Source organism: Cajanus cajan, chromosome 6, assembly GCF_000230855.2.
Source record: "Cajanus cajan strain Asha chromosome 6, NIPB_CcT2T_4, whole genome shotgun sequence".
Classification (NCBI taxonomy): Eukaryota; Viridiplantae; Streptophyta; class Magnoliopsida; order Fabales; family Fabaceae; genus Cajanus; species Cajanus cajan.
In genome coordinates this window covers 14,073,890-14,098,043 of record NC_138522.1, presented here as the reverse complement: position 1 = coordinate 14,098,043, position 24,154 = coordinate 14,073,890, and the positions used below count along the sequence as shown (strand labels likewise).

Sequence of the window (24,154 nt, the reverse complement as noted above, 5' to 3'; positions counted from 1 at the left end):
ATGTTCTTTACCACTGCAATCTTGGGCTTGGTATCACATGTCCTTCATCCAACCAAGAGCAAAACGAGAAATTACATATACCCTTGCATTGAGGTATGAATTAACTTATATACCACTTTAATATGTCGAACAATTACATTCTAACTAAATTTTAATCAATATTTAATTTTGTTAGATGTACAAAAAGAGGGTTAAGATTTATAAGCATGCCCCATGGAGATTTACTTAGCTATAGATTAAGATATGACAACATGAATCATAACAAGGTAATACAATGTCAATTTGTCTCAAAAATACTCTCTCTTATTCAATTAATTTATAGCCTAAACTTTTTTCTTTCTTCAGTTTCAGTGGATGCCATATAGGGGATTTGAGTCCACATTGCCAAGATTTGCTTACAAGGATTTCAGAATATGGAATTCTTGCATTGCTTTAACTTCATTTGCAGTTATAGTCTAACATCAAAGTGATAGAGTCCAATTGCAATCTGGCTTGTGGCAACCGATTCCCAATAAAGCACATAATCTTGAAAAATGAGAGGACATAGCGACACAACCTGGGCTGAACAACATGCAGATTGGATTTCCATATGGAAAGACAGACACAAACATGATGTTTTTGGCCAACTACTTCAAGGGCTTCTCCAACACACTACTGAGTATTTGTAATTGTTTCATACAAATTCTAAATTATTTCTTTCTAACCAATATTCTACATCAAGTGCATCTGCTTCAAGTGCACAACTCCCAACAACTATAGGATTTCAACAACATTATCCAACACCATCACATACTCCAATGGTTAGAGATGATTATTCACCTTATAATGTGGAACGATATCCCCAGTCATATTCAATGAATCCACCAATTCATATGCAGCATGATCAATTGATGTACACCCCACCATCAACAAAAGGTCACACGGAGGGCTTCATGAACAATCTATTTGGTGTCGACGTACACACCATAAAGTGCATATGATTACATGTTAAGTATGAATTTTCCTTCATTTTCTTCCTTTCACTCTGAGGTCAATGGAAGTGCTTCATCGAATCCTACTACGAATAATGCTCAAATAAAACATGATCGAGACCAACTTGAACCAGAACAACCACACATTGTTCGTCAAAATCCAATAAGGAACCGACAACCTCCAAAGTGTGGAACTTGTGGGGATAGACATCATTAACCTAGCTTGTTGTTATATAATTTGGTAGACTGTGATTGTGTTGTTCTTCTTATTTATTTATCTTATCATTTGATCTCATATTCTGTTGGCACAAGTATTTCAAAACTGTTCATCTCAATGAAAGCATTATCAACTATTCTATTCACACCAGCAAAGTATACAAATTAATTGACTCACTTCGTGGCCTTTTATTATGTCTTTACTAAGTTAATTTTTTCTTACACACAACTATTTCCTATAATTTTTATGTCAATCAATCTATCCTACTTTCAAGTCTCAAAAATGTTCATGCCATCCTTTAAAAGTCACTCAAAAATTAAAAAAATTACACTTTCATACTAAAATTCATTGATTTATAACACAAATTTTAATATATAATATAAATATTTCTTGTTATATAACTTAAAAATTTTATATAAATTAATTAAATTTAATTTAAAATATTTTTCAAAATTTTATCATTTCTAATTACTTATCTATAATTATTAAAGAAAAATTTAAATATAAAATATATTTTACATATTTAAAAATATACAAACGATTTACTAAGTTAAAATATAAATTATATATATATATATATATATATATATATATATATATATATTTAAAGTTATTTTTTAAATATTAAAAAATAAATTATTATTTTAATTTTAATTCTGAATTTAAAATTCAATTTAAATAATTTTTTATTTTTATAAAATAAATAATTTGCTACATTATCTTTATTTTTAACATAAAATTTGAATATTAAATATGATTTTTAGAATTAATATATAATTATAATATTTAATATATGAAATTTAATTATTTAAAATAATTTTCAAATTTTGAATTTTAAATTAAATTAAAATAAAATTTTAAATTTAAAAATAAAAAACAAATAAAAAATGAAGAAAAAAAAACCCAATTGAAAAATTAATTTTTAAATAACTGATTTTTCAATGAGATAAAAAATAAAAACAAAAAATCCAGTTGAAAAATTGATTACCCAGAAATTAATTCTCAATTGTAAAAAAAAAAAAAACGGATGATTTATGTAAATAATAACCGGATATGGTTATTTAAATAAATAACTAAATAAATAGTATAATAAAAAAAGGTCCCAATTCGGAAATTTTTACTTAAATAATTTTTTTTTTTAAATTATAAAAGTATCAACTGTGCAGGTTTATTTACCAATATAGAACTGTTTACTGTTCATGCTCAGAATTCGGTTCCCGGGGAACCGAATTCTGAGCTTCAAAATCTTATTTTTTTTGTTTTTTCAACTCAGAATTCGGTTCCCGGGAACCGAATTCTGAGTTATTTAAATTTTTTTTTTCTCGTGTTTCTAGCCCATTTTGGGCAAATGTTGGAAGTGGAACGGCCCGTTCCAGAAGCAGAACGGGCCGTTCTGCTTAATGATACATAGTCCTTTTTTTAAAAATTAAACCGGGACCTGAACGGCCCGTTCCAGAATAAAATTTTTTAACATTTTTTGAATCTGAAACGGCCCTGGAACGGCCCGTTCTGGAAGATGTTTTCAGGAAGTAGAACGTGGTTTGGAACGGGCCGTTCTAGTTTTGGAACGGCCCGTTCTGGGCAAACAGTAAAAAAAAGATTAAATTTTTTATTTATTTTTTTTTTAAAAAGAAGATAATAAAGTTAAAATAATGGAATATTAAGCAATAAATAGGAAATATATTCTCTCCGACAATATAATTATCAGATAAAATTTTAACTATTCAATCAATTTTATTAAAATAATATATTTAGACAATCACTTAAGATAATATCTTGCGTTTAAAACGTACAATTATCCCTGAACTATAGGGAATATATTCTCTCCGACAATATAATTATCGGATAAAATTTTAACTATTCAATCAATTTTATTAAAATAATATATTTAGACAATCACTTAAGATAATATCTTGCGTTTAAAACGTACAATTATCCCTGAATTATAGGGAATATATTCTCTCCGACAATATAATTATCAAATAAAATTTTAACTATTCAATCAATTTTATTAAAATAATATATTTAGACAATCACTTAAGATAATATCTTGCGCTTAAAACGTACAATTATCCCTGAATTATAGGGAATATATTCTCTCCGACAATATAATTATCGGATAAAATTTTAACTATTCAATCAATTTTATTAAAATAATATATTTAGACAATCACTTAAGATAATATCCGATAATTACTCTTATTTCTTCCTTTTCAAATCTTTTAGTGTTTTAGTCTTTAATTTTTATTCCAAAGTAATTAATGTTTTATAAATTTCAAATCTCAATAATTTCAAGTCGCAATAATTATATTGTCGGAGAGAATATATTCCCTATAATTCAGGGATAAGTGTACGTTTTAAGCGCAAGATATTATCTTAAGTGATTGTTTAAATATATTATTTTAATAAAATTGATTGAATAGTTAAAATTTTATCCGATAATTATATTGTCGGAGAGAATATATTCCCTATAATTCAGGGATAATTGTACGTTTTGAGCGCAAGATATTATCTTAAGTGATTGTTTAAATATATTATTTTAATAAAATTGATTGAATAGTTAAAATTTTATCCGATAATTATATTGTCGGAGAGAATATATTCCCTATTTATTGCTTAATATCCCATTATTTTAACTTTATTATCTTCTTCTTTTTTTTAAAAATAAAAAATTTAATCTTTTTTTACTGTTTGTCCAGAATGGCCCGTTCTAAACCACGTTCTACTTCTTGAAAACGTCTTCCAGAACGGCCTGTTCCAGGGCCATTTCAGATTCAAAAAAATGTTAAAATTTTTGTTCTGGAACGGGCCGTTCTGGGCCCGTTTTAATTTAAAAAAAAGGACTTTGTATCTTTAAGCAGAACAGCCCGTTCTGCTTCCGGAACGGACCATTCCACTTCCAACATTTGCCCAAAATGGGTCAGAAACACGAAAAAAAAATTAAATAACTCAGAATTCGGTTCCCCGGGAACCGAATTCTGAGTTGAAAAAACAAAAAAAATAAGATTTTGAAGCTCAGAATTCGGTTCCCCGGGAACCAAATTCTGAGCATGAACAATAAACAGTTCTATACTGATAAATAAACTTGCAGAGTTGATACTTTTGTAAATTTTTTTAAAAAAATATTATTTAAGTAAAAATTTTCCCAATTCGTATACCAAAGCAAAGTACAAGTGTTTTCGATAATCATGAATAAAAAATAGTGGTAAAAAATAAAAGCATGTGAGTAGGAAATAGTAGTGTATTTGTTTGAATAAGTGTGTTGGTAATGGTACCGTATTTTGGAAGGCTGGGTGGTGGCCCATCCGGTGCAGACACAGGGTCGTTTCGGTCAATTAGCTTCCAACAAAAAAATATTAGAAAAATGGCAGATAGCGATACGCCTCGGATATTTGTCACTCACAACACTCTTCTTCCTCTCTTCCTCTTCACACCATTCCCCAAACCTCCTTCCTTAACCTTCACACACCAAAAACAACTCTCTTTCTCTCCTTCCCAATTTCACCCGGAAATGCAGGAAATACATTCCCTCGGCGGCACCAGGTTCTTCGGCGGCGGCGGCGGCGGCGGTGGCGGAGACCGCAGGCTGAGGCCGCACCACCACAACCACCACCAGCCGCTCAAGTGCCCTCGCTGCGACTCCCTCAACACCAAGTTCTGCTACTACAACAACTACAACCTCTCCCAGCCCCGCCATTTCTGCAAGAACTGCCGCCGCTACTGGACCAAAGGCGGCGTCCTCCGCAACGTCCCCGTCGGCGGCGGTTGCCGCAAGTCCAAGCGCTCCAACAAGCCCAAAACCGCCGCCGCCGCCGCCACCAGCAACAACAACAACAACAACAACAACGCTTCCTCTTCCGCTCCGGCCACCGCGTCGTCCACTCCGCCGCCGGAGGCGAACTCCAACTCCCACTCCAGCAGCGAAAGCTCCACCCTAACCGTTGCCGCCACGGAGGCGATGTCGGCGCCGACATCAAACGTTGCGTCCAACAGCGGTTTCCTTCTGGACAACGTTCGCGACTCGAAGATGTTCGGTAACGCTAACAACCTCTCTTTGGAAAGTGGTTCCATTTTCTCGGAGATTGGAAGCTTCACTAGCCTCATGGCTTCAAATAACGAAGCATTGGGGTTTGGGTTTGGGAATAGTAATAATAATAACAACAACAACGACACCAGCAACAGCAACATCCTCGACGCGACGTCTTTACGGTTCGGGGTTTCTCAGCCGGATGGGAGTGATCAGGTGCATGTGGCACCAGGTGGAGAGCATGGTCAGTGGCAAGCGCAGAGTCATCAGGAGTTTGGTACGGCGTCGTTTCTCGATCACGCGGTGCCGCAGCTTGAGTTTTCGTCGATGCAGCATAAGAGTGGATTTGGATCGTTGGATTGGCAACCCGGTGCGGATCAAGGTTTGTTTGACCTTCCTAACACCGTTGATCAACCTTACTGGGCCCACCACACTCATTGGTCTGATCAAGATAACCCTTCTCTCTTCCATCTTCCCTGAAAATCAAAGTACTCAACAAATTTCCCTCTTTTTTTTTTCTTTTTTTTTTATAACTTGAGGAAAAAAGAGCAAAGAATAGTTGGTGAAAACAAATTGGAAGAGAACCTGGAACTCATAATTAGTAATTACTAATTACTATATGTAAATTTTTACTTTTTTTTTTTTTTTTGAGAGGTGGTGGGCTTGAGCTTGATCATAAGTAGTGAATAGTGATGTTCATGTGTGCAACTAACATCCATGTTAGTTTTTTTTTTATGATTTTTTTTTAATGTATGTAGTTGAAATTTGATTTATTAGGGGGGAAAAACGTAGGAGCGGTGTTATAATTTAATATATTGGGGATTGGTGGTATGCGATTGTTATTTGGAATTTGAGGGATTGTAATGTTATTCTGGCGTGTATATGATATAGTATATGTTCTTGATCTGCACTATTAATGGATATGAAAATGAGGGAAAGGACAAAAGACATAAGACATGGTGTAGAATGTGCCACGTGGATTTGGGTGTTGATAATGACGATAATCATGCCCTGATTTAAGCGTGATGGTGGTGTTGGTTGGTCACCGTGAATGACGAAGATATAAAAAATAAAAGGGTAAAATAATTTATTTTACATTTAAAATAGATATAAATTTATAGGAAATAGAAAAAGGAATAGGGATATTTGATGGGGAAGTGGAGAGTGGGTGGGGGCTGCATGGTAGGGAGAAGTCACATCAGCGATGATGACTCCACGTGGCGAGTGAGAAGACGTGAATGTGGTGGACAAGAAAAAAGGTAGTGGCTGTTACTTGCTATTCATCATGCAGGTGCCTGGGCCCTTCATGCTTCATGTGCCCCGCTGAACAAAGCCTTACCCAAACTTAAAACTATTTTTCTTTCTTTATAAACCTACTCCACTCATAACTTACTAATCTATATTTAAAAGACTAATCTATATTTATAGTTTTTTTTGTAATTAAATATTATTCTAATATAGATAAAAATTAAATTGGAATGTATCGGGTTAATCTGTATTACAAACCAAGACTTGGTTGAAGTTAAACTAAATTGCTTCTACCATTGTAGATTTCAATTTTCCTTTTAAAGACTTGGTTAAAGTTAAGCATTTTTATAGGAGGTAGTAAATGGAGTTGTTCTTTCTTTAAAGTGTTTTAGAAAAAGAATTCTTGTACAAATTAGTTGTAAATTGGATACTTCCTTAACAGAGACTGTTCTTCAATTGTTATTAGTTCTAGATGCATTAAGAACTTTCTAATTGCTTGTAAGGTTGGATTTGATTTTTTTTAATTTCCTTTCTTTATATTTGTAGAAGAAAAAAAAAAGTGTTTTATATTGAATAAAGTAATAGTATTTTAACTTGTGGGATGTATTATAATTTGAAGTTGAAATAAATAAATATTAACATATTAGTTATATTTTAATTTTGTAATAAATAAGTTATATTATAATATATGATTATTTTTAAATATTGGTAATTTTAAAATATTAAAATTTAATTTGAAATTAAAATAATAAAAAAAGATAAATTAAAATAATATCTTTAAAATTTTTTCGTTAAAAAATAATTTTTAAAAAACTCATAAATTAAATATTGGGATTGTGTAGGAGAATGTTGTTCACTATTCTTTATTTTTTTTTATCTCTCACACACACACACACACATATATATATATATATATATATATATATATATATATATATATATATATATATATATATATATATTTTATATTTGTTCTTATCAAATTCTATCATGTTTGGATATGAAGAGAGAAATAAGTGAGAAATACACTAAAGAGAAATAAAAAAGAGAAAAATAAGAGAGTAGAAATAGGTAAGAAATAGAATGAAAATATGAGTGTTTGGTTTGAATGGATGGAGAAGAAATAAATTATAATTAGTAATAAAATTAAAATATTACTTTCCTGACAAATTCTTTCACATTATTTTATCCAAATAAACATATGTTTATTCAAATAACAAATATAATATATGTTTTATTTGAATAAAACATATTTATTTGAATAAGTATGTGTTGAATAAAGATATTTTTTTTATATTTAATAAAAATTATAATTTTATCTTTCTATTATTTATCGTAAAATCATTGTTTATTTGATTTAACAATATTTATTTGAATAAAACTAATTTTAAAATTTTGTTTTTATTGGAATAAACAACACAGTTGAGGAATGAAAATAGTTAAAAGTAGGTGTGAAGAAATGAAAAGAAGAGAGAGATAAATAAATAAGTTAATAAATAAATAGATTAAAAAGGAAATAATATAAAATAATTTTTAAAAAAATGAATTTTTATTAATTATTTTTATTTTAGTCAATTAAATAAAAAATTATATAATTAAATAAATAATATTTTTGAAATAAAATAAATAATTAATTAAAAATAAAAATAATTATATAATTATGAAAAAATTTCATTCGAATACGAAAACTTATTTGAATAAAAGGTTTTATTATTCAAATAAAAAGTTTTGGCATTTGAATGAAAGTTATTTCAGAGATAAAATTGTAAAAGTGAATGTATAACGTATGAATATGAGAAATTCTGTGTTTTTTCTTCTTTATTTCACGGAGAATTTTATAGGCATGGGATCCATGTCTGTAAATTTCTATTCTAACAAATTTCTTTTGAACCAAAACGACCTAATCTATTTTCCTAGACTTGTTTCTTGTCTCTCCCTTCTATTTCTTCGGTAACTTTCTTCTATCAAACACAGTGTGCAACTAATCTATTAATTAGTTGAACATTTATTTGAGAAAATTTTCTTCTTATCTTTTTAAATTTTTATAATCACTTTAAAAATTATGAATTTTTTAAGTCTTATACATGATTATTTTTATCAGTTATTTATATTTAAATAAAATAATATGATAAATTAAGCAAAATAATTAATAATTACGAAAGAAATAAGAAATATTTTAAATTAAGAATTAAGCTAATTAAAATAAATGCTCAATTAATTTAATTACCATTTTTTATTTTACATGGACATGCACAGATTTGCATCTAAAGTAACCAATTTAAGTATCAATTTTTGGACTCAAATACTTTAAAAGTATAAGTATATCAATGCTGTAAAAAAATTATAAGTATGTCAATGAAGATAATATATAATGAGGAAAAATTAGAAGTAATGAAAATTATATTAAATATTTGATAATTTAATAAAAATAACTTTAAAAACGGTAATAGAAAAAATCTTTAAAAATGGCAATAAAGAAAAAAAAATTATATAAACGATAAATACACTTATCAACTTTATATATGTATATGGAATTAGCTTCATATCAACCTAGAGACAGACTTAACTGAAGAAATAAGTAAATTGCTCTAAAACTATATTGAGATGAAGACTTTTTCTTCAATTTTGTTCGTTTTGCTTGTTCTTTTCATTGTTATTGGTATGTTTTCTTTCTCATTTATTTAAGATAATCATTCATTTAAATTATTAATTTTTAAAATTCTTTTTTATTTTTAAATTATTTTTTAAGTTTGGGATTTATCGTTTAATATCTAATTATTTACCTGTGCATGACATAGAAAATGGAAGGCCATTGAAAGTGACAGAAGCAAGAATTTGTGAGAAAAAACTACGATTATTGTGATGAAGACTGTGTCAATGATTGTCTCAAGAAATATGGAAAGACATCACTTGGTATCTGTAATTTGCCTAATAATGAGTGTATATGTCATTATCTATGCTAAATTTTAACCTTCTTCTCTATTTTATTTATGGCAGTTTATGTGTTTTTGTTTTTGTAGTTCATTTTTTTTTATAAGGAGTTACAATTTTATTCCAACGGCATATTTAAAATAAATAAATTATGATTTTATTATTATATTTAGAGTATGGTTATTTTTTTATTTCATGGATAATTTCTAGATCACAGATTTAGATCAATTTAAAAACTGATGAATCCAAATTAATCTAAACCAAAAAATTTGAATCAATTCTTATTATTGGTTCGAATTATATTGAAAAAAATAAAAATCCAACTTAATTCAACTGACAAATTATTATATATTATTGATTTTTAAAAAAATTTACAACTTATTAGAAAAAAAAAAGTTTAAAGTTTGGACTAAAAGTCCATCTAAACTTTCAATTCATTCTTAATATTACACTTCAATTACTACTCTACAATCCACACATACTTCTCATTTTTATAGTTGTATATTTTTGTTCTCCTCACTTTGTTTGGATTAAAGTTTAAGTGAGTCTATTACACCTAGTCAAGTTACATGAAAGTAAATATAGCATTAATTTAAATTTTTAATTTTTAATTTTTTAAAAATGATAAATCTAATGATGTGACATAAACTAACTTGATCATAGTTGGATTGATTCGGATTATAAAAAGAAAAAAGAGAAATCTAATACGAAATGATTCAATTAAATTTAATCAGATTGAATAAAAAAAAAACACAAATCAAATCCTAACCAATGTGTCCACTCCTAACAATTTCAAATTAATATATTAAAAAATTAGAGATAAATTACTTACAAATGAATTTGTCAAATAAAAAATTGATATCTTAAGAAAAAGAGAATATTATACTCTAATAGTGTTAATATTTAGTTTTACACAATTATTGCATGTGTGCATGCATGTGAGTGTGATGCCTTTTAGTGATAAATTTATACAAATAGTGATAAATTCATAAAAACTCATGAAGTGTGTGTATAGAAGATGTTGTGTTGGCAGATTAGATAGAATGGACCATGATAGATTGGTAGATTGGAACCCCTAGCTTGACTTGCTAGACTTAACTTGTTTTATCATTCTTACTTGATAAGTTATAAAAAGTTTGTAAAAAGAATACTAATAACTATATATGACAATGGAGACAAGGCAAAATATGAGTAATAATCTCCTTTTCACTCACCATGTACTACATGAGGTATGAATAAATAAATATCAATGAATTTTATAAATAATTATGGACATTCACGAATATAAATAGATATTTATTAAAAATAATTTTGTATATATATATATATACTAAAATATAAATAATTTTTTAAACAAATATTTATATTAAAAATAAATTAGAATAATATACTTTTTATATTATATAATTAAAAATTTTAAGTAATTTTAAATTATGAGTACTAATAGGTATAAGGATATTACTACATGTTTCCTACTCTATTAATCAGACAATCTATATTGATATATAAAAGGAATATTTTTCTCTATAATCATTTTTAATCTCCACTTTTAATTAGATCATTATATCCTTTAATTATTTTTAAAAAAAAATTAATGTCTTTTTTACACGAATAGTAGCCTCGTCAAACTCTTTCAATAACTACTCACTTTATTATTTTTTTCTAGTTTTATTTAATTTTTTTAAATAATCTACATGATAAAAAAAATCTCTTAACACTTTTTTTTTTAATAACTATGCACTTAATTATTTTTATTTTATTTTAAACTTTTAAAAATTAAGAGGCACTTTATACTTTTTCGTTATTAGTTAGATAAAAAGTTAAAAAAATTATTAAAAATACTATAGTGTAAAATAGTTGTTTGCGTTTAATATATTGAGATTAATTTTAGTATTGATTTATAGCTAAAATTAGAGTTTTATTTCAACAATTTTCATAACTAGTTTTTTTAGCATATGGATTTTATGACTAAATGTTTATTATATGAAATAAAAATATATACAAACAATATTGAATATATAAATTATACTTATAATTTTTATAAATAGATATTTATAATTATAAGAATTATATTTTAGATTTAAGATAAATAATTTTTATTATGATATAGATTATACATAGTTATTAATAATTTATTTTAAAAATATTAAAATTTATTTCATAAATAAATATGATAAATTAAAAATTAAATTAGATAAGAAATAAAAAAAACTCTAAAAATACCTCTATTAAAAATAACTTCCAAAAATACTTATGCAGAAGAAAACTACTTGCATGCTTTTCATACTATAAACTAGGGATGATAATGAGTAGGGTTTAGGTAGGTTCTTATAGTACTCGTTTTCATACTCATGTTTAAAAATAATAGCTGTACCTAATTTCATACTCGCACAGATAGTAGTTTTAATCCTCATTCACGTACCCGTTGAGTGTTTGTGTACTCATATCCAAACCCGCGATTCGCATTTTACTTATGTATGAAATAAATGAATCAATAAAGAAATGATATTTCACACAAGCAAACATAATATTAATCACGTCTTTAACATTACAAAAATCTAACATAATCATTCTTATAAATAAAGATTACAAATTATTTAATTCTTGTAAATAAATTATAAAAAAATCAACATAATAAAAGTTGTAATTAAACTTCCAATATCATGATCACGTTTTAACAATATTCTCTAAGACTTGTGAAAAAATTATACAAAAATTATTTAGATAAAAATTATATATTAAATTATATACTATAAATCTCAATAAACAAATATGTAAACATTTGACCTCATCATCGGAATCAACTTTTTCATATTTTTGCAAATGTTTGTTTTCCAAGTCTATATATTGTTTTGGTTAGTAATACTAATATAAATTATATGAGAAGAAAATGAATTATTAGACAATTTAAATTAATAATTTAAATCAAGGATAAAAAATAAAATATTTTTTATTAAATAAATAAATTTTAGTTATTTATTATTTTATTGTTTGTGTTTTAACTAACTTTGTGCACACATAAGTATTTCCATAGTTAATTCATGGAACCTAAAATAATGAGGACTCAAAAATCTACCTCCCCTGCTAAATACAAATTTTGAAGCTACGATTGAAATTGAGATTACCAAAATATCCTCTCTTTTTTTTTTTTTTGTAAAATTAGATACTTGATCTCATTTTTTTTTTCACTATCCAAGAACGTCAAAAGTAGCCTCTTAGGAAAAACTTTTTCTTTCAAATAGAGCTCTATTTCAATCTTTGCTTATGTTTCAATTGTATCATTCACAAATGAGTTATAATCACTAAAAAAATGTTAATATCTAGATTATCCAAGTTTTACTCATTGAAATTTGCTCATGAAGTTGAACTTTCACTATTCCCTAACTTTGGTTTGATACTCTTCAAACAATGAGTATAATAATTTCTTGATATTATTAATTTTAATTGATGAGTTACCATAAAACTTGGGAAAAAAAGTAATCAAAGAACTTTAACTTGTATCTTGAATCTAAAGCGATATCACTATTATTATATTAATATATATATATATATAAATTATTATTAAGTAATTATATATATGAGAGATTTGTTTACTCTAAAAGTAAGTCTACCTAAATTTATTCCGTTCAATAACTCGTACTCTCGTCAAATTTCAACGATCCAACTGTTGAATTTAAAGTTCTTAATACATAAATCAAATCTTCAAATTTTTAAAAATTTTGAAAATTATTTGATACTTCATTTCATTAATTCAATTTGATGGATAATTATAAAAATATTTTATATGTTGATTTGAATTAATGAAAAAACTATCAAATAATTTTCAACTTTTTAAAAATTTGTAGATTTAATCTATGCATTAAAAATTTTAAATTCAACAGTTGAATAGTTAAAATTTGATAGAGTATGAGTGATTGAACGAAGTAAGTCTAGATAGACTTATAATAACACTGGTGTAACTTTTACTAAATATTACATCACTTAATAACTTTATATTAAATGTGAATTTTGTAAATCCAATCGTTATATTAAAAGTTCTTTACTCTTAGATCATATATGTAAAATTTTATATTAATCCATGATGATTTGATGTTTCATTCTTATAAAAAAAAATTGACATAATATATTTATTTCAAAATATACTAAAATATAAATACTTTGATTATCTTCAAGTTATTATTCAATTTTAACAAAATTTGATATAAACATATAAAATGATATGAACTTTCAATCTAACGGTTGGATTTATAAAATTTATATTTAATATAAAGTTATTGAACGGTGTAATACTTGATAAAAGTTACACCAATATTATTATAACCTTCATCTCTATATATATATTTCTAATACTCGCATCCATTAAATTTCGCAAGTCTATATCTATTTCATATAAACCCAGATGAAAATATTTTTACATGTGTTCATAGTTCCAAATCTATTTTGCGATTCCTAATATAAACATAGAAAACTACAATCGATAAACATATAAATTTATCTTACGATATCACTTATGTGTCTTTAGATCTTGTTTTTATATTCAAGAATAATAGTTTGTGAAAATCAAGTATCATTTATATTGATCAATTGATTGATAATCTTTTCCTCTATACGTAAGGTATTTGTTTAAAAGAAAACTGTTTGCCTATTTTTTATTAGACTTTTTAATTCATTTATTTTATTAATTATTTTTTTTACCAAAGTACTTTAATTTTTGTTTACAGTAAATATTAAAAATTAATCAGATAAAATAATCTCCTCTCTTGTGAGGTTAAAGAAGATAACTAATTAAGAAAAACTCTAATAGTAGAATATTGTAAATTTTTTTAAGATAATGTTTGTTTATGCATCATATATGTTGAAAATTAATTCTATTAGATCTAAAATAACCAGAATTATGTAACATATTTGTCTATTAACAAAATTGATCTCAATATTAATTACTTTTTTGTCAAACAAAATCATTTATGAAATTTTATCTACTCAAATTTATAATTATATATTTAAAATTAATTTTGATAACAAATTTTTAAAAAACATTTAATATAAAAATTACATTATTACTCAAAATTAGTTCTATAAATTTAAATTAATTCCAAATTAATTATATCAATACATATTCAAACACACTCGGTCCTAGATTTGATTCTCATAAAAAAAAAAAAAATCAATACACATTAATTAAGTGAAAAAATAAAATGATAAATGCTAATAATTAGTTAAAAGAGTTTTATATTTATAAAAGTAGCCTTTTCTACAGTGTGTTGTTGGAGTCCTCCAGTGCTCATTCAAACCTTGTACATGTTGTCACTTGTCGGTAAACAAACCTAGTCATTGGTGGCATCTGAGCTTCACTTACTGTGATTGATAAGGATGAAGGGATTCACCATTATTATACGTGTTTGACAGTAAAACTAGGTCACTGTCATATATATTTATTGCCATTCTGACAACGATGTCTTAACTTTTCACTGTTAAAATGCTACTATTTGTAAATGAACCTTTGATTTGTGATATTTTATAAGTTTTTAATTTACTTCAACAAATTTTGTGATACACCTTATCAAATATTCTTTTTTTAATTTACTTTGGTAATTTTTACATTCAAATTTGTGAATAAGTTCTTAGTTTGATAAAACAAAATTATAAGTAAATGTTTAATTAAATTGTTGGTTTAAATATGTTTTTAATTTTTTACATTTACGATAAATTTATTTTTAATTTCTTAAATTTAAAATTGTTATTTTTAATTTTAATAATTTTTAAAAATTTTATTTTAGCTCCTTATATTACTAATAACATATTTAAAAGTGATAAATCAAGATGATTATATAATATTAAATGAATTTAATATGATATTTTTGCTAACAGAAATATTAAAATAAATTTTATACAATAATATTTTATAAATTTTTAAACAAAATTTAAATATAAAAATTAAAATATTTTTTTTTTAAATTTCAAGAATTAAAAATAACAACTTTAAACTTAAAGGATGAAATTAAATTTATTCAAAAGGTTAAAACAGAGAGCAGAGAAATCAAATGGTCCAAAACAATGTGCTCTGTAATACATATCTGTTTCACTGTTTGAGTGGATTCGGATGGATAGCAATTCCAGTGGTTTTGGTTTTAGAAGTGCCAAACTTGGTTTACGTCAAGTCTCAATTTGAATTTTTTTATAACTCCCATATACCATTTAAATATAAATTTAGTCCTTTAAACATATGTTTTTTTATCTTGTAAAATAATAATAATAATAATAATAATAATAATTATTATTATTATTATTTTACAACAGTAGAATTATTGTTTTTTAAAATGGTTCGTGTAATTTTATTTTAATCATTATAATATATCTATTTTTCATCTTATTTCCTTTTGAGTTACTTTCTTTGAAAAAATTAGTGGGAATTAAAAAATCAAATTATTCACATATATTATAATTACAAAAATGAATAATTGAATATATTACGAGAACTAAAGATAATATCATGGATGAAAAAAACAAAGAAATTTCATCATTACTATTTTAAAAGTAATATTTTTATAACGATTAAAACTTGAAAGTTGATATATTACATAAATTAAAGATATATCTAAAACTTGTCGAAGAGTTAAACAATATAAGGAGAATTTCATTAATAAACAGAATAGTAAGTAAATTAAACAAGTGGATATCACATTATATTTCAAAACCTTAAACATCATGTTGATGGATTATTATCATTTAAATATTATTCAATATATCTAAATCTATCATATGTGACTTTCATTCGCACTTAATTTGAACAAGGTCTTTATTTCATAACAAGTTTTTATTTATTTATAATGTTTTTAAAGTATATTATATTTTAAAATTCAAAATCTTCAATCAAATGATCCATCCATTCTATATCAACTCGAATTTGATCTATAGTTGATTCCCTTCAAATGGTTTGGTCTTCAACAAAACTTCACCAAACTTGACCAAAAGTGGAAGTATTCCAATCACGTTGGACTCATTTTCTTAAACCCAAATGACACACCTAACAATAATTTAAACCATGTGAATTTGGTGTCCAAAGAGTCGTGCAAGCCAAGAAGGATTATCTAGAACTTAAGAAAACAGGACCATGCATGGTCCATGGCGTAGCCATTCAATGTGACAGAGCGACATGCATGTTAGGCCTCGTAGCTAGTTATCGTGGTCCTCTTATTCTAAGTAATATGGATTGTCACAGTGTCGCTATTGAATTGGTGTGTAAAACTTGGTTGCACCTGCACAATCATGGCTTGGCTAGTTTCCCCACAAAAGAGCTATTGAATTGGTGTATAAACTTGGTCCTCTTATTCAACTATTATTTTTTTTTTCTTTCCCCTATGGGCTTTTGATAACATTTTAAAAACATTCTCTAATTATATATAAATGTTAATTTATATTTATATTATTAAATGTTGTATAAATTTTAATATTTTTATATAATTATTACACAATATTTTGTAAAAGTTAATAAAGTAATATTTTTGTTACATTTGAATAATTTTGATAATTAAGGTTAAATAAATAAACTTTATAAAATAATAATTAATTTTAATATAGATATTACTATATATCATTTGTACTTTATGGTTCATAGATTCTTATAAGTCCTTTAAGGTTGAAAACATTCTCGGTTAATCACTACCAAATCTAGATCAAATATCAAAGTTTATTTATTTTAAGTGTTATTCTATGATTATATATACTCTTTATGTGTTATTTGTTTACTCTGTGTAGAACTTTAATTTTAGGAAACAATTAGAGATTATAAATGTACTCTTTATATTACATTCTTTTACTTGACATGCATGAGACTTTAATTTTGAAAACAAAAAAAAAATTAAAATAAAAAAATATTACTTTATATATAATAACATTTTTTTTAAAAATATTACAAATAACATATTAACTTAATTAATAATAATAAGTAGATAAATATTACTAAAGAAATTAAATATAATAGGGCGTTTAATAAAGATGTATGTATAATTGCTTCCTATCAGATTAGTCCATATAAGATTAAAGTGATAAATTTAGTTATAATTTTATACCCAAATAAAAATCAAATCTTATATTTATTAGGCAGCACAAATACCAAACCTTTTATACTAATTACATATGGTTGAACTGTTATTATCGCCAACTGACGAAGAACATGCCATAAATACCAGGAAAGAGTCTCTTGATCGGTCAAGAGATTTGTTGAATCTCACATGGTAGGAAAGGTTGAAATTCTGCCAACAGATTTCCATAAATTATAGTCTCTACCTTCTACGTCGATTACGTACCCAAGCTGGTACAACCGTTTTTGCGGAAAATGTTAGTAAAATCGGTCTTCAGAGTTGATTTTAATTATTTAACTGTTTAGTATATATATATATATATATATATATATATATATATATATATATATATATATATATATATATATATATATATATATAGGAGGGTTCAAACGACATCAGTGTGACTTTTACTGAGTGTTATACCGCTTAATAACTTTATATTAAATGTGAATTTGGAAAATCCAACCGTTAGATTGAAAGTTCATATCTCTTAGATCATATATGTCAAATTTTGTTAAAATTGAACAACAACTTGAAGGCAATCAAAGTGTTCACATTTTAGTATATTTTTAAATGTATATATTACGTCAATTTTGTTTTATGAGAATGAAGTATCAAATCATTTTAGATTAATATAAAATTTGATATATATGATCTAAGAGATATGAACTTTGTTGAATTTATAAAATTCACATTTAATATAAAGTTATTGAACGGTGTAATACTTAGTAAAAGTTACACCGGTATCGTTTGAACCCTCCTCTCATATATATATATATATGAGGAGGGTTCAAACGATACCGGTATAACTTTTACTAAGTATTACTGATGGGTTCCTTCTCCATGAAATGACGTTGAGATGAAGGAGAGGAAGCCTTGCCCTTGATCTAGGTTCAACAAGGAAGATAAAAGGAAGGTTTGTGGTGACAAAGGTGGAAGTTAGGCGTGAAGATGGTGTTTGGGCGGAAGCTTTTTAGGTGATGGTGTTTGGTGATTTAGGTTGGCTCACTCCAAGGTAGGTGGAGGCCACTCTAGGTATCACTCTCCAAGGGTGGAGAATGAAGGTAGGCTAGCCGAAGCAACCCTAGGGACTAAGGATAGGATTTGAGGCAAAGAAATGCTCTCTCAAATTCATATAATCCAAAGTATTTACAAGTGGTGGGGTGTTGGGTATTTATAGGAGGGGAGGCATCTAGGGTTGCATTTGGAGCAATGCATGGCCGAAATTCACAAGGCAAATGCACTCCAAATGCAATGCCAAATGAACCCTAGATGCTACTTGGTGGCCAAGGATGGAATCTAAGGGGTTAGATTGGCTACAACTAGGTGCATGATAAGTCCATGCAACCTTTGCCCTCCACTTGGGCCTAAGCCTTTCTAACACCAAAAATAGATCCAAAAACCATCAAAATAGGCGTCACCTCCTAATGGAATACCCTAGCCCAAAATAAAAACCCTAATCATCTAAAGCACCCCATAATATAAGGGTAAAATGGGAAATACAAGAAAAATAAATCCTATGACTAAAATACCCAAAATACAAGGGTAAAATTGGCAAATAAAATAAACCCTATACTAATGAGGCTTAGGAGAGTACTAATACTCTATGATCATGAGGAGAGTATCCTTTGGTGTGTGAACACCCTCCTCCTCTTCAACTCTCCTAGCCATGGACCTAGTGATGGGGCCCACGTGTGTCTTCAAGGATGGTCCTCCATCATCCCCTCCTTCTTGAGAAGCATCTGTCCTCAGATTAGATTCCTCATCTAAATCCTCAGCTCCTAAAAATGGTGTGAGATCACAAACATTAAAAGATGAGCTAATGCCATAATCAGAAGGAAGGTCTAATTTATATGCATTGTCATTTATTTTGTGAAGGACTTGGAATGGTCCATCTCCCCTAGGATTTAGTTTTGACATCCTTTGAGTAGGAAATCTATCCTTCCTCAAATGAAGCCAAACCCAATCCCCAACTTCAAAAGTGAGTTTCTTTCTTCCTTTGTTGTTGTATTTGGCATATTTTTGAGTTTGTTGTTCAATTTGACTCTTGACCTTTTCATGGTATTTCTTAATAAAATCCGCCCTAGATACTCCTTCTTTGTGGAACAAGGAAGGGGTGTTAGGGAGGGGTAAAAGATCAAGAGGAGTGATTGGATTAAAGCCATATACAACTTCAAAGGGGGAAAGATTAGTAGTTTTATGGACTACTCTATTGTATGCAAATTCTAAATGGGGGAGACAATCATCCCAAGTTTTCTTATTTCCTTTGAGAAGTACCCTCAACAAAGTAGATAGGGATCTATTTACTACTTCGGTTTGGCCATCGGTTTGAGGATGACAAGTAGTAGAATAGAGGAGCTTAGTTCCTAGTTTTTCCCATAAAACTTTCCAAAAGTGACTAAGGAACTTAGCATCCCTATCGGACACAATTGTTTTGGGTAGACCATGCAAACGGACCACTTCCCTAAAGAAAAGTTTAGCTATATAGCTAGCATCGTCCACTTTGTGGCATGGTATAAAATGAGCCATTTTGCTGAAACGATCCACTACCACAAAGATGGAGTCAAATCCCCTTTGAGTTCTTGGAAGCCCAAGCACAAAGTCCATGCTAATATCTACCCAAGGGGAGCTAGCTATGGGAAGGGGGGTATAGAGTCCATGAGGCATTACTCTTGATTTAGCCTTCAAACAAGTAATGCATTTGGAGCAATGCCTTTGGACATCTATTCTCATGTGTGGCCAATAAAATTTAGCTTTCAAAAAACTTAGAGTTTTATCAACCCCAAAATGGCCCATGAGACCTCCTTCATGACTCTCTTTGACCAAAAGTTTTCTAATGGATCCTTGGGGTATGCAAAGTTTGCCCATTCTAAAAAGATACCCCTCAAGAAGATAGAATCCATCAAAAGGCTTTTGGAGACATTTGGCATAAGTGGCTTGGAAGTCTAAGTCAAGCTCATACAATTCCTTTACATCATCAAAGCCAAGTATTTGTGTTCCTAAGGTGGAGAGCAAGGTGTGCCTCCTCGAAAGAGCATCGGCTACCACATTGCTCTTTCCCTTTTTATATTTGATGATGTAGGGGAATTGTTCAAGGTATTCCACCCACTTTGCATGCCTTTTGTTCAACTTCCCTTGCCCTCTAAGATACTTGAGTGACTCATGATCGGTGTGAATAACAAATTCTTTAGTCACTAAGTAATGCTCCCAAACTTGTAGAGCTCTTATGAGGGCATAGAGTTCCTTGTCATAGGTGGGATAATTCAAGGTGGCCCCATGAAGTTTTTCACTAAAGTAAGCAATGGGGTGACCTCCTTGAAGTAACACGGCACCTATGCCCAAACCGGATGCATCACATTCTAGCTCAAAAGTTTGTTCAAAATTTGGTAGAGCTAGAATGGGTGCATTGGTGAGTTTCTCTTTTAAGGTTTTGAACGCTTTTTCTTGGGCTTCACCCCAAAGGAAGGGTACATCCTTCTTAACAAGCTCATTAAGAGGGGATGCAAGTGTGGAGAAGTCCTTTACAAACCTCCTATAAAAGCTAGCTAGGCCATGAAAACTTCTAACTTCTCCAACACTCTTTGGGGTGGGCCATTCTTGGATAGCCTTTATTTTCTCGGAGTCAACTTGGACTCCCTCTTTGCCAACAATGAAACCCAAAAATTTTACTTGTTCTTGGCAAAAGGTACATTTTTCAAGGTTGGCATAGAGGTGGTTGACTCTAAGAATTATTAAGACTTGCCTTAGATGCCCAAGGTGATCATCTAAGGTCTTACTATACACAAGGATGTCATCAAAGTAGACAACCACAAATTTACCTATGCAATCCCTAAGAATATGATTCATTAGGCGCATGAAAGTACTAGGGGCATTAGTAAGGCCAAAAGGCATCACTAACCACTCATATAAACCAAATTTGGTCTTAAAAGCGGTTTTCCACTCATCACCTTCTTTGATTCGAATTTGGTGATAACCACTCTTAAGGTCAATCTTGGAAAATATGATGGCCCCATGCAATTCATCTAACATATCATCTAACCTAGGGATTGGGTGCCTATACTTTATTGTAATGTTATTGATGGCCCTACAATCCGTGCACATCCTCCATTTGCCATCTTTCTTAGGCACCAAAAGAACGGGGACGGCACAAGGGCTAAGGCTCTTTTGAACCCAACCCTTCTTCAACAAGTCATCAACTTGAGTTTCTATCTCTTTGGTCTCTTGTGGGTTAGTCCTATAGGCGGGCCTATTAGGAAGACTAGAACCCGGTATGAGGTCTATTTGATGTTCTATTCCTCTTAAAGGTGGAAGTCCACTAGGGACTTCTTGAGGAAATAGATCATCAAACTCCTTTAAAAGTTTTTGAACCTCTTGAGGTAGAGACTCAAGCTCATGACTAGTGGCAGCAAGTGTCTCTTTGAAATAGAGAAGGTACAAAGGTTGTTCAATCAAAAGTGTGTTTTTGATATCATTTTTAAGGGATAAAACACTTTTATGAACAACTTCTTTAGAGGGGACACTTTCCTCTAAACTTGGCACCTCCTCTTTCCCTTCTTTATTCTTAAGGGAAAGGTCTTTTTTTTCTTTCTTTGGCTTTTTACTTTTTTTTCCTTCTTCCTCTCTTTTGATTTTCATCTTGAGTTGGTCCTCATTCACTTGAAAAGGTGATAGAGGACACAACACAATCTTTTTACCTAAGTGATGGAAACTTATTTTGTTGGTTAGGCCATCATGAATAGTTCTTTTATCAAATTGCCAAGGCCTCCCAAGTAGAATATGACTAGCATCCAATGGCACTATATCACATAAAATTTCATCTTGGTATTTGCCAATGGAGATAGGTATATTCACTTGTTGATTAACTTCAATACCTCCCTCCTCATTGATCCATTGTAATTTGTAAGGCTTTGGGTGAGGCATCGTAGTTAAGGATAGCTTATCCATAAGCTCTCGGTCATAATATGGAGGAATATGCCTCCTTCTTAAGGCACTACGGAGCTCATTCCAATATTGAATTGGAGGCTCATGGTTTATTCTTTTTTCTTTTTCTAAGGAGGTCCACCAATACATAGCATGCCCTTGGAAGCTAAGGGTTGCTAAAGAAACCTTTCTATCCTCACTTATTCCATGGCAAGAGAAAAGTTGCTCCACTTTCATTTCCCAATCTAGATAAGTTTCAACATTATCTTTGCCATGAAATGAGGGAAGATTGATGTTGGGTTCCCTATTGGAAGACTCCCTATTTCTATGATGCCTTGGGGGTCTTTGATAGTAATCATTATTGTGATGACTACTATGGAAGATATCACTTAGAGGTTGGGTATGATGCCCTTCCTCCTCATGAACACTTGAATACATATGCCCCTTGCCTCTTGAAGGTTGAGGAGAAGTGACTTTTGGTCTTGAACCACTAGCCTCTCCTCCCACAACTAATCTTTCTAGCAATCTTTTTATTTCATCATTATTCTTTTCCAACTCTTTTTCTTTTCTTCTTAATTCTTCTTCTCTTTTTATATTTTCCTCTTCTTTTTTTCTTAGGTACTCTTTCAATTCCCTAAGTTCATCCCTAACACTAGACCTAGTGCTACGAGAATTATGACCATGGACACTAGAATGATCACTCATCTTTGATCAAGAAAAAAGGTTTTCACAAATTGTTTTCAAAAAGGGATTGAAAAATGGTTTTCACAAAGAGTGAGTGATAAAAGGTTTTTCACAAATTAAAGGTTTTCAAGGTGCAAGATAGGTAGGAAAGGCCTAAGTGCACAAAGTGAACTTTCAAGGGGAGGTGGACTACAATGAATCACTTAATAACCAAGCCCTATCAAGTAAAAATCACTAAGCCTTTTCTACTTTTTCTTACAAAAACGAATTGGCACAATTAAAGGTGAGTGTGTGCACGTTACCCCTAGTAGGCAAAACAAGCCTTCTAAACGTAATTGCACAAAGATAAAGTCCTAAGCAATTATACTACTAAAAGCTTTAAAACATGCAAAAGGAAAGCACTTAAAATATGTTCTAGTCGAGGTCCTAGGTGAAGGTTTTCAAATCACCTTCAACTACACGAACTAAAACCAAGTTGAAGAGGTTTAAAAATGGCCAAATTACAAACCAAAATAATGAGACTAAGGCCAAAAACAACAAAGAGGCCGAGAGAGAAAATTAAGCAAAAATTAGACAAAAACAAGGATTTAAGTCTTCAAACTCCTCCACTTGGGTTCCTTCACAATGAGCAAACTTGTTAGTCCTCTCCAAGTGTTTGTTCACTCCTTTATGTGTGGTGTAAGTCCCTCCAAAGGCTAGGCTTGGATTCGGTTCACCCCTCCACTCAAATCCACCAAAGGTGTGAAAATTGACTAGAGTGGGTTTTGACCTACAATGAAATTAAAACCAACCCAAAGCAAGAGTCCAAGAAATAAAAACTGAAAAGCACAATTAAGAAAGGCTAAACTCAAAGAGAATTTAAGATGACAAAACAAAAGAGGCCAAGAAAGACAAGCAAAAAAATTAAGACTCAATCAAAGAAAGGAAGCACACAAAGAGAATAATCCTAGAAAAGCACTAGAATGAATAAGTGTTTAAGTTCACTTGATTAAGTCCTTTATAGTTTCGGTCCAGCCAAAGGAAAAGTCCCAAAATAAGGTCAAAATGTCATAGGTCCAACTCCCAAATGCAT

The 24,154-nt window shown here is 29.1% G+C and overlaps 1 protein-coding gene across 1 annotated transcript; it reads left to right on the top strand.

Moving 5' to 3' along the window:
- Positions 1–4,497: 4,497 nt before the first annotated feature.
- On the top strand, positions 4,498–6,125 carry LOC109814475 (dof zinc finger protein DOF5.4). The gene has a single exon (XM_020378913.3). The coding sequence runs from the start codon at positions 4,553–4,555 to the stop codon at positions 5,693–5,695; it is 1,143 nt and encodes a 380-aa protein (XP_020234502.2). The 5' UTR covers positions 4,498–4,552; the 3' UTR covers positions 5,696–6,125.
- The last annotated feature ends 18,029 nt before the right edge of the window (positions 6,126–24,154 follow it).

Bases quoted from the DNA above. Each gene is read 5' to 3' on its own strand.
- LOC109814475 (XM_020378913.3), top strand. From the start codon at position 4,553: ATGGCAGATAGCGATACGCCTCGGATATTTGTCACTCACAACACTCTT.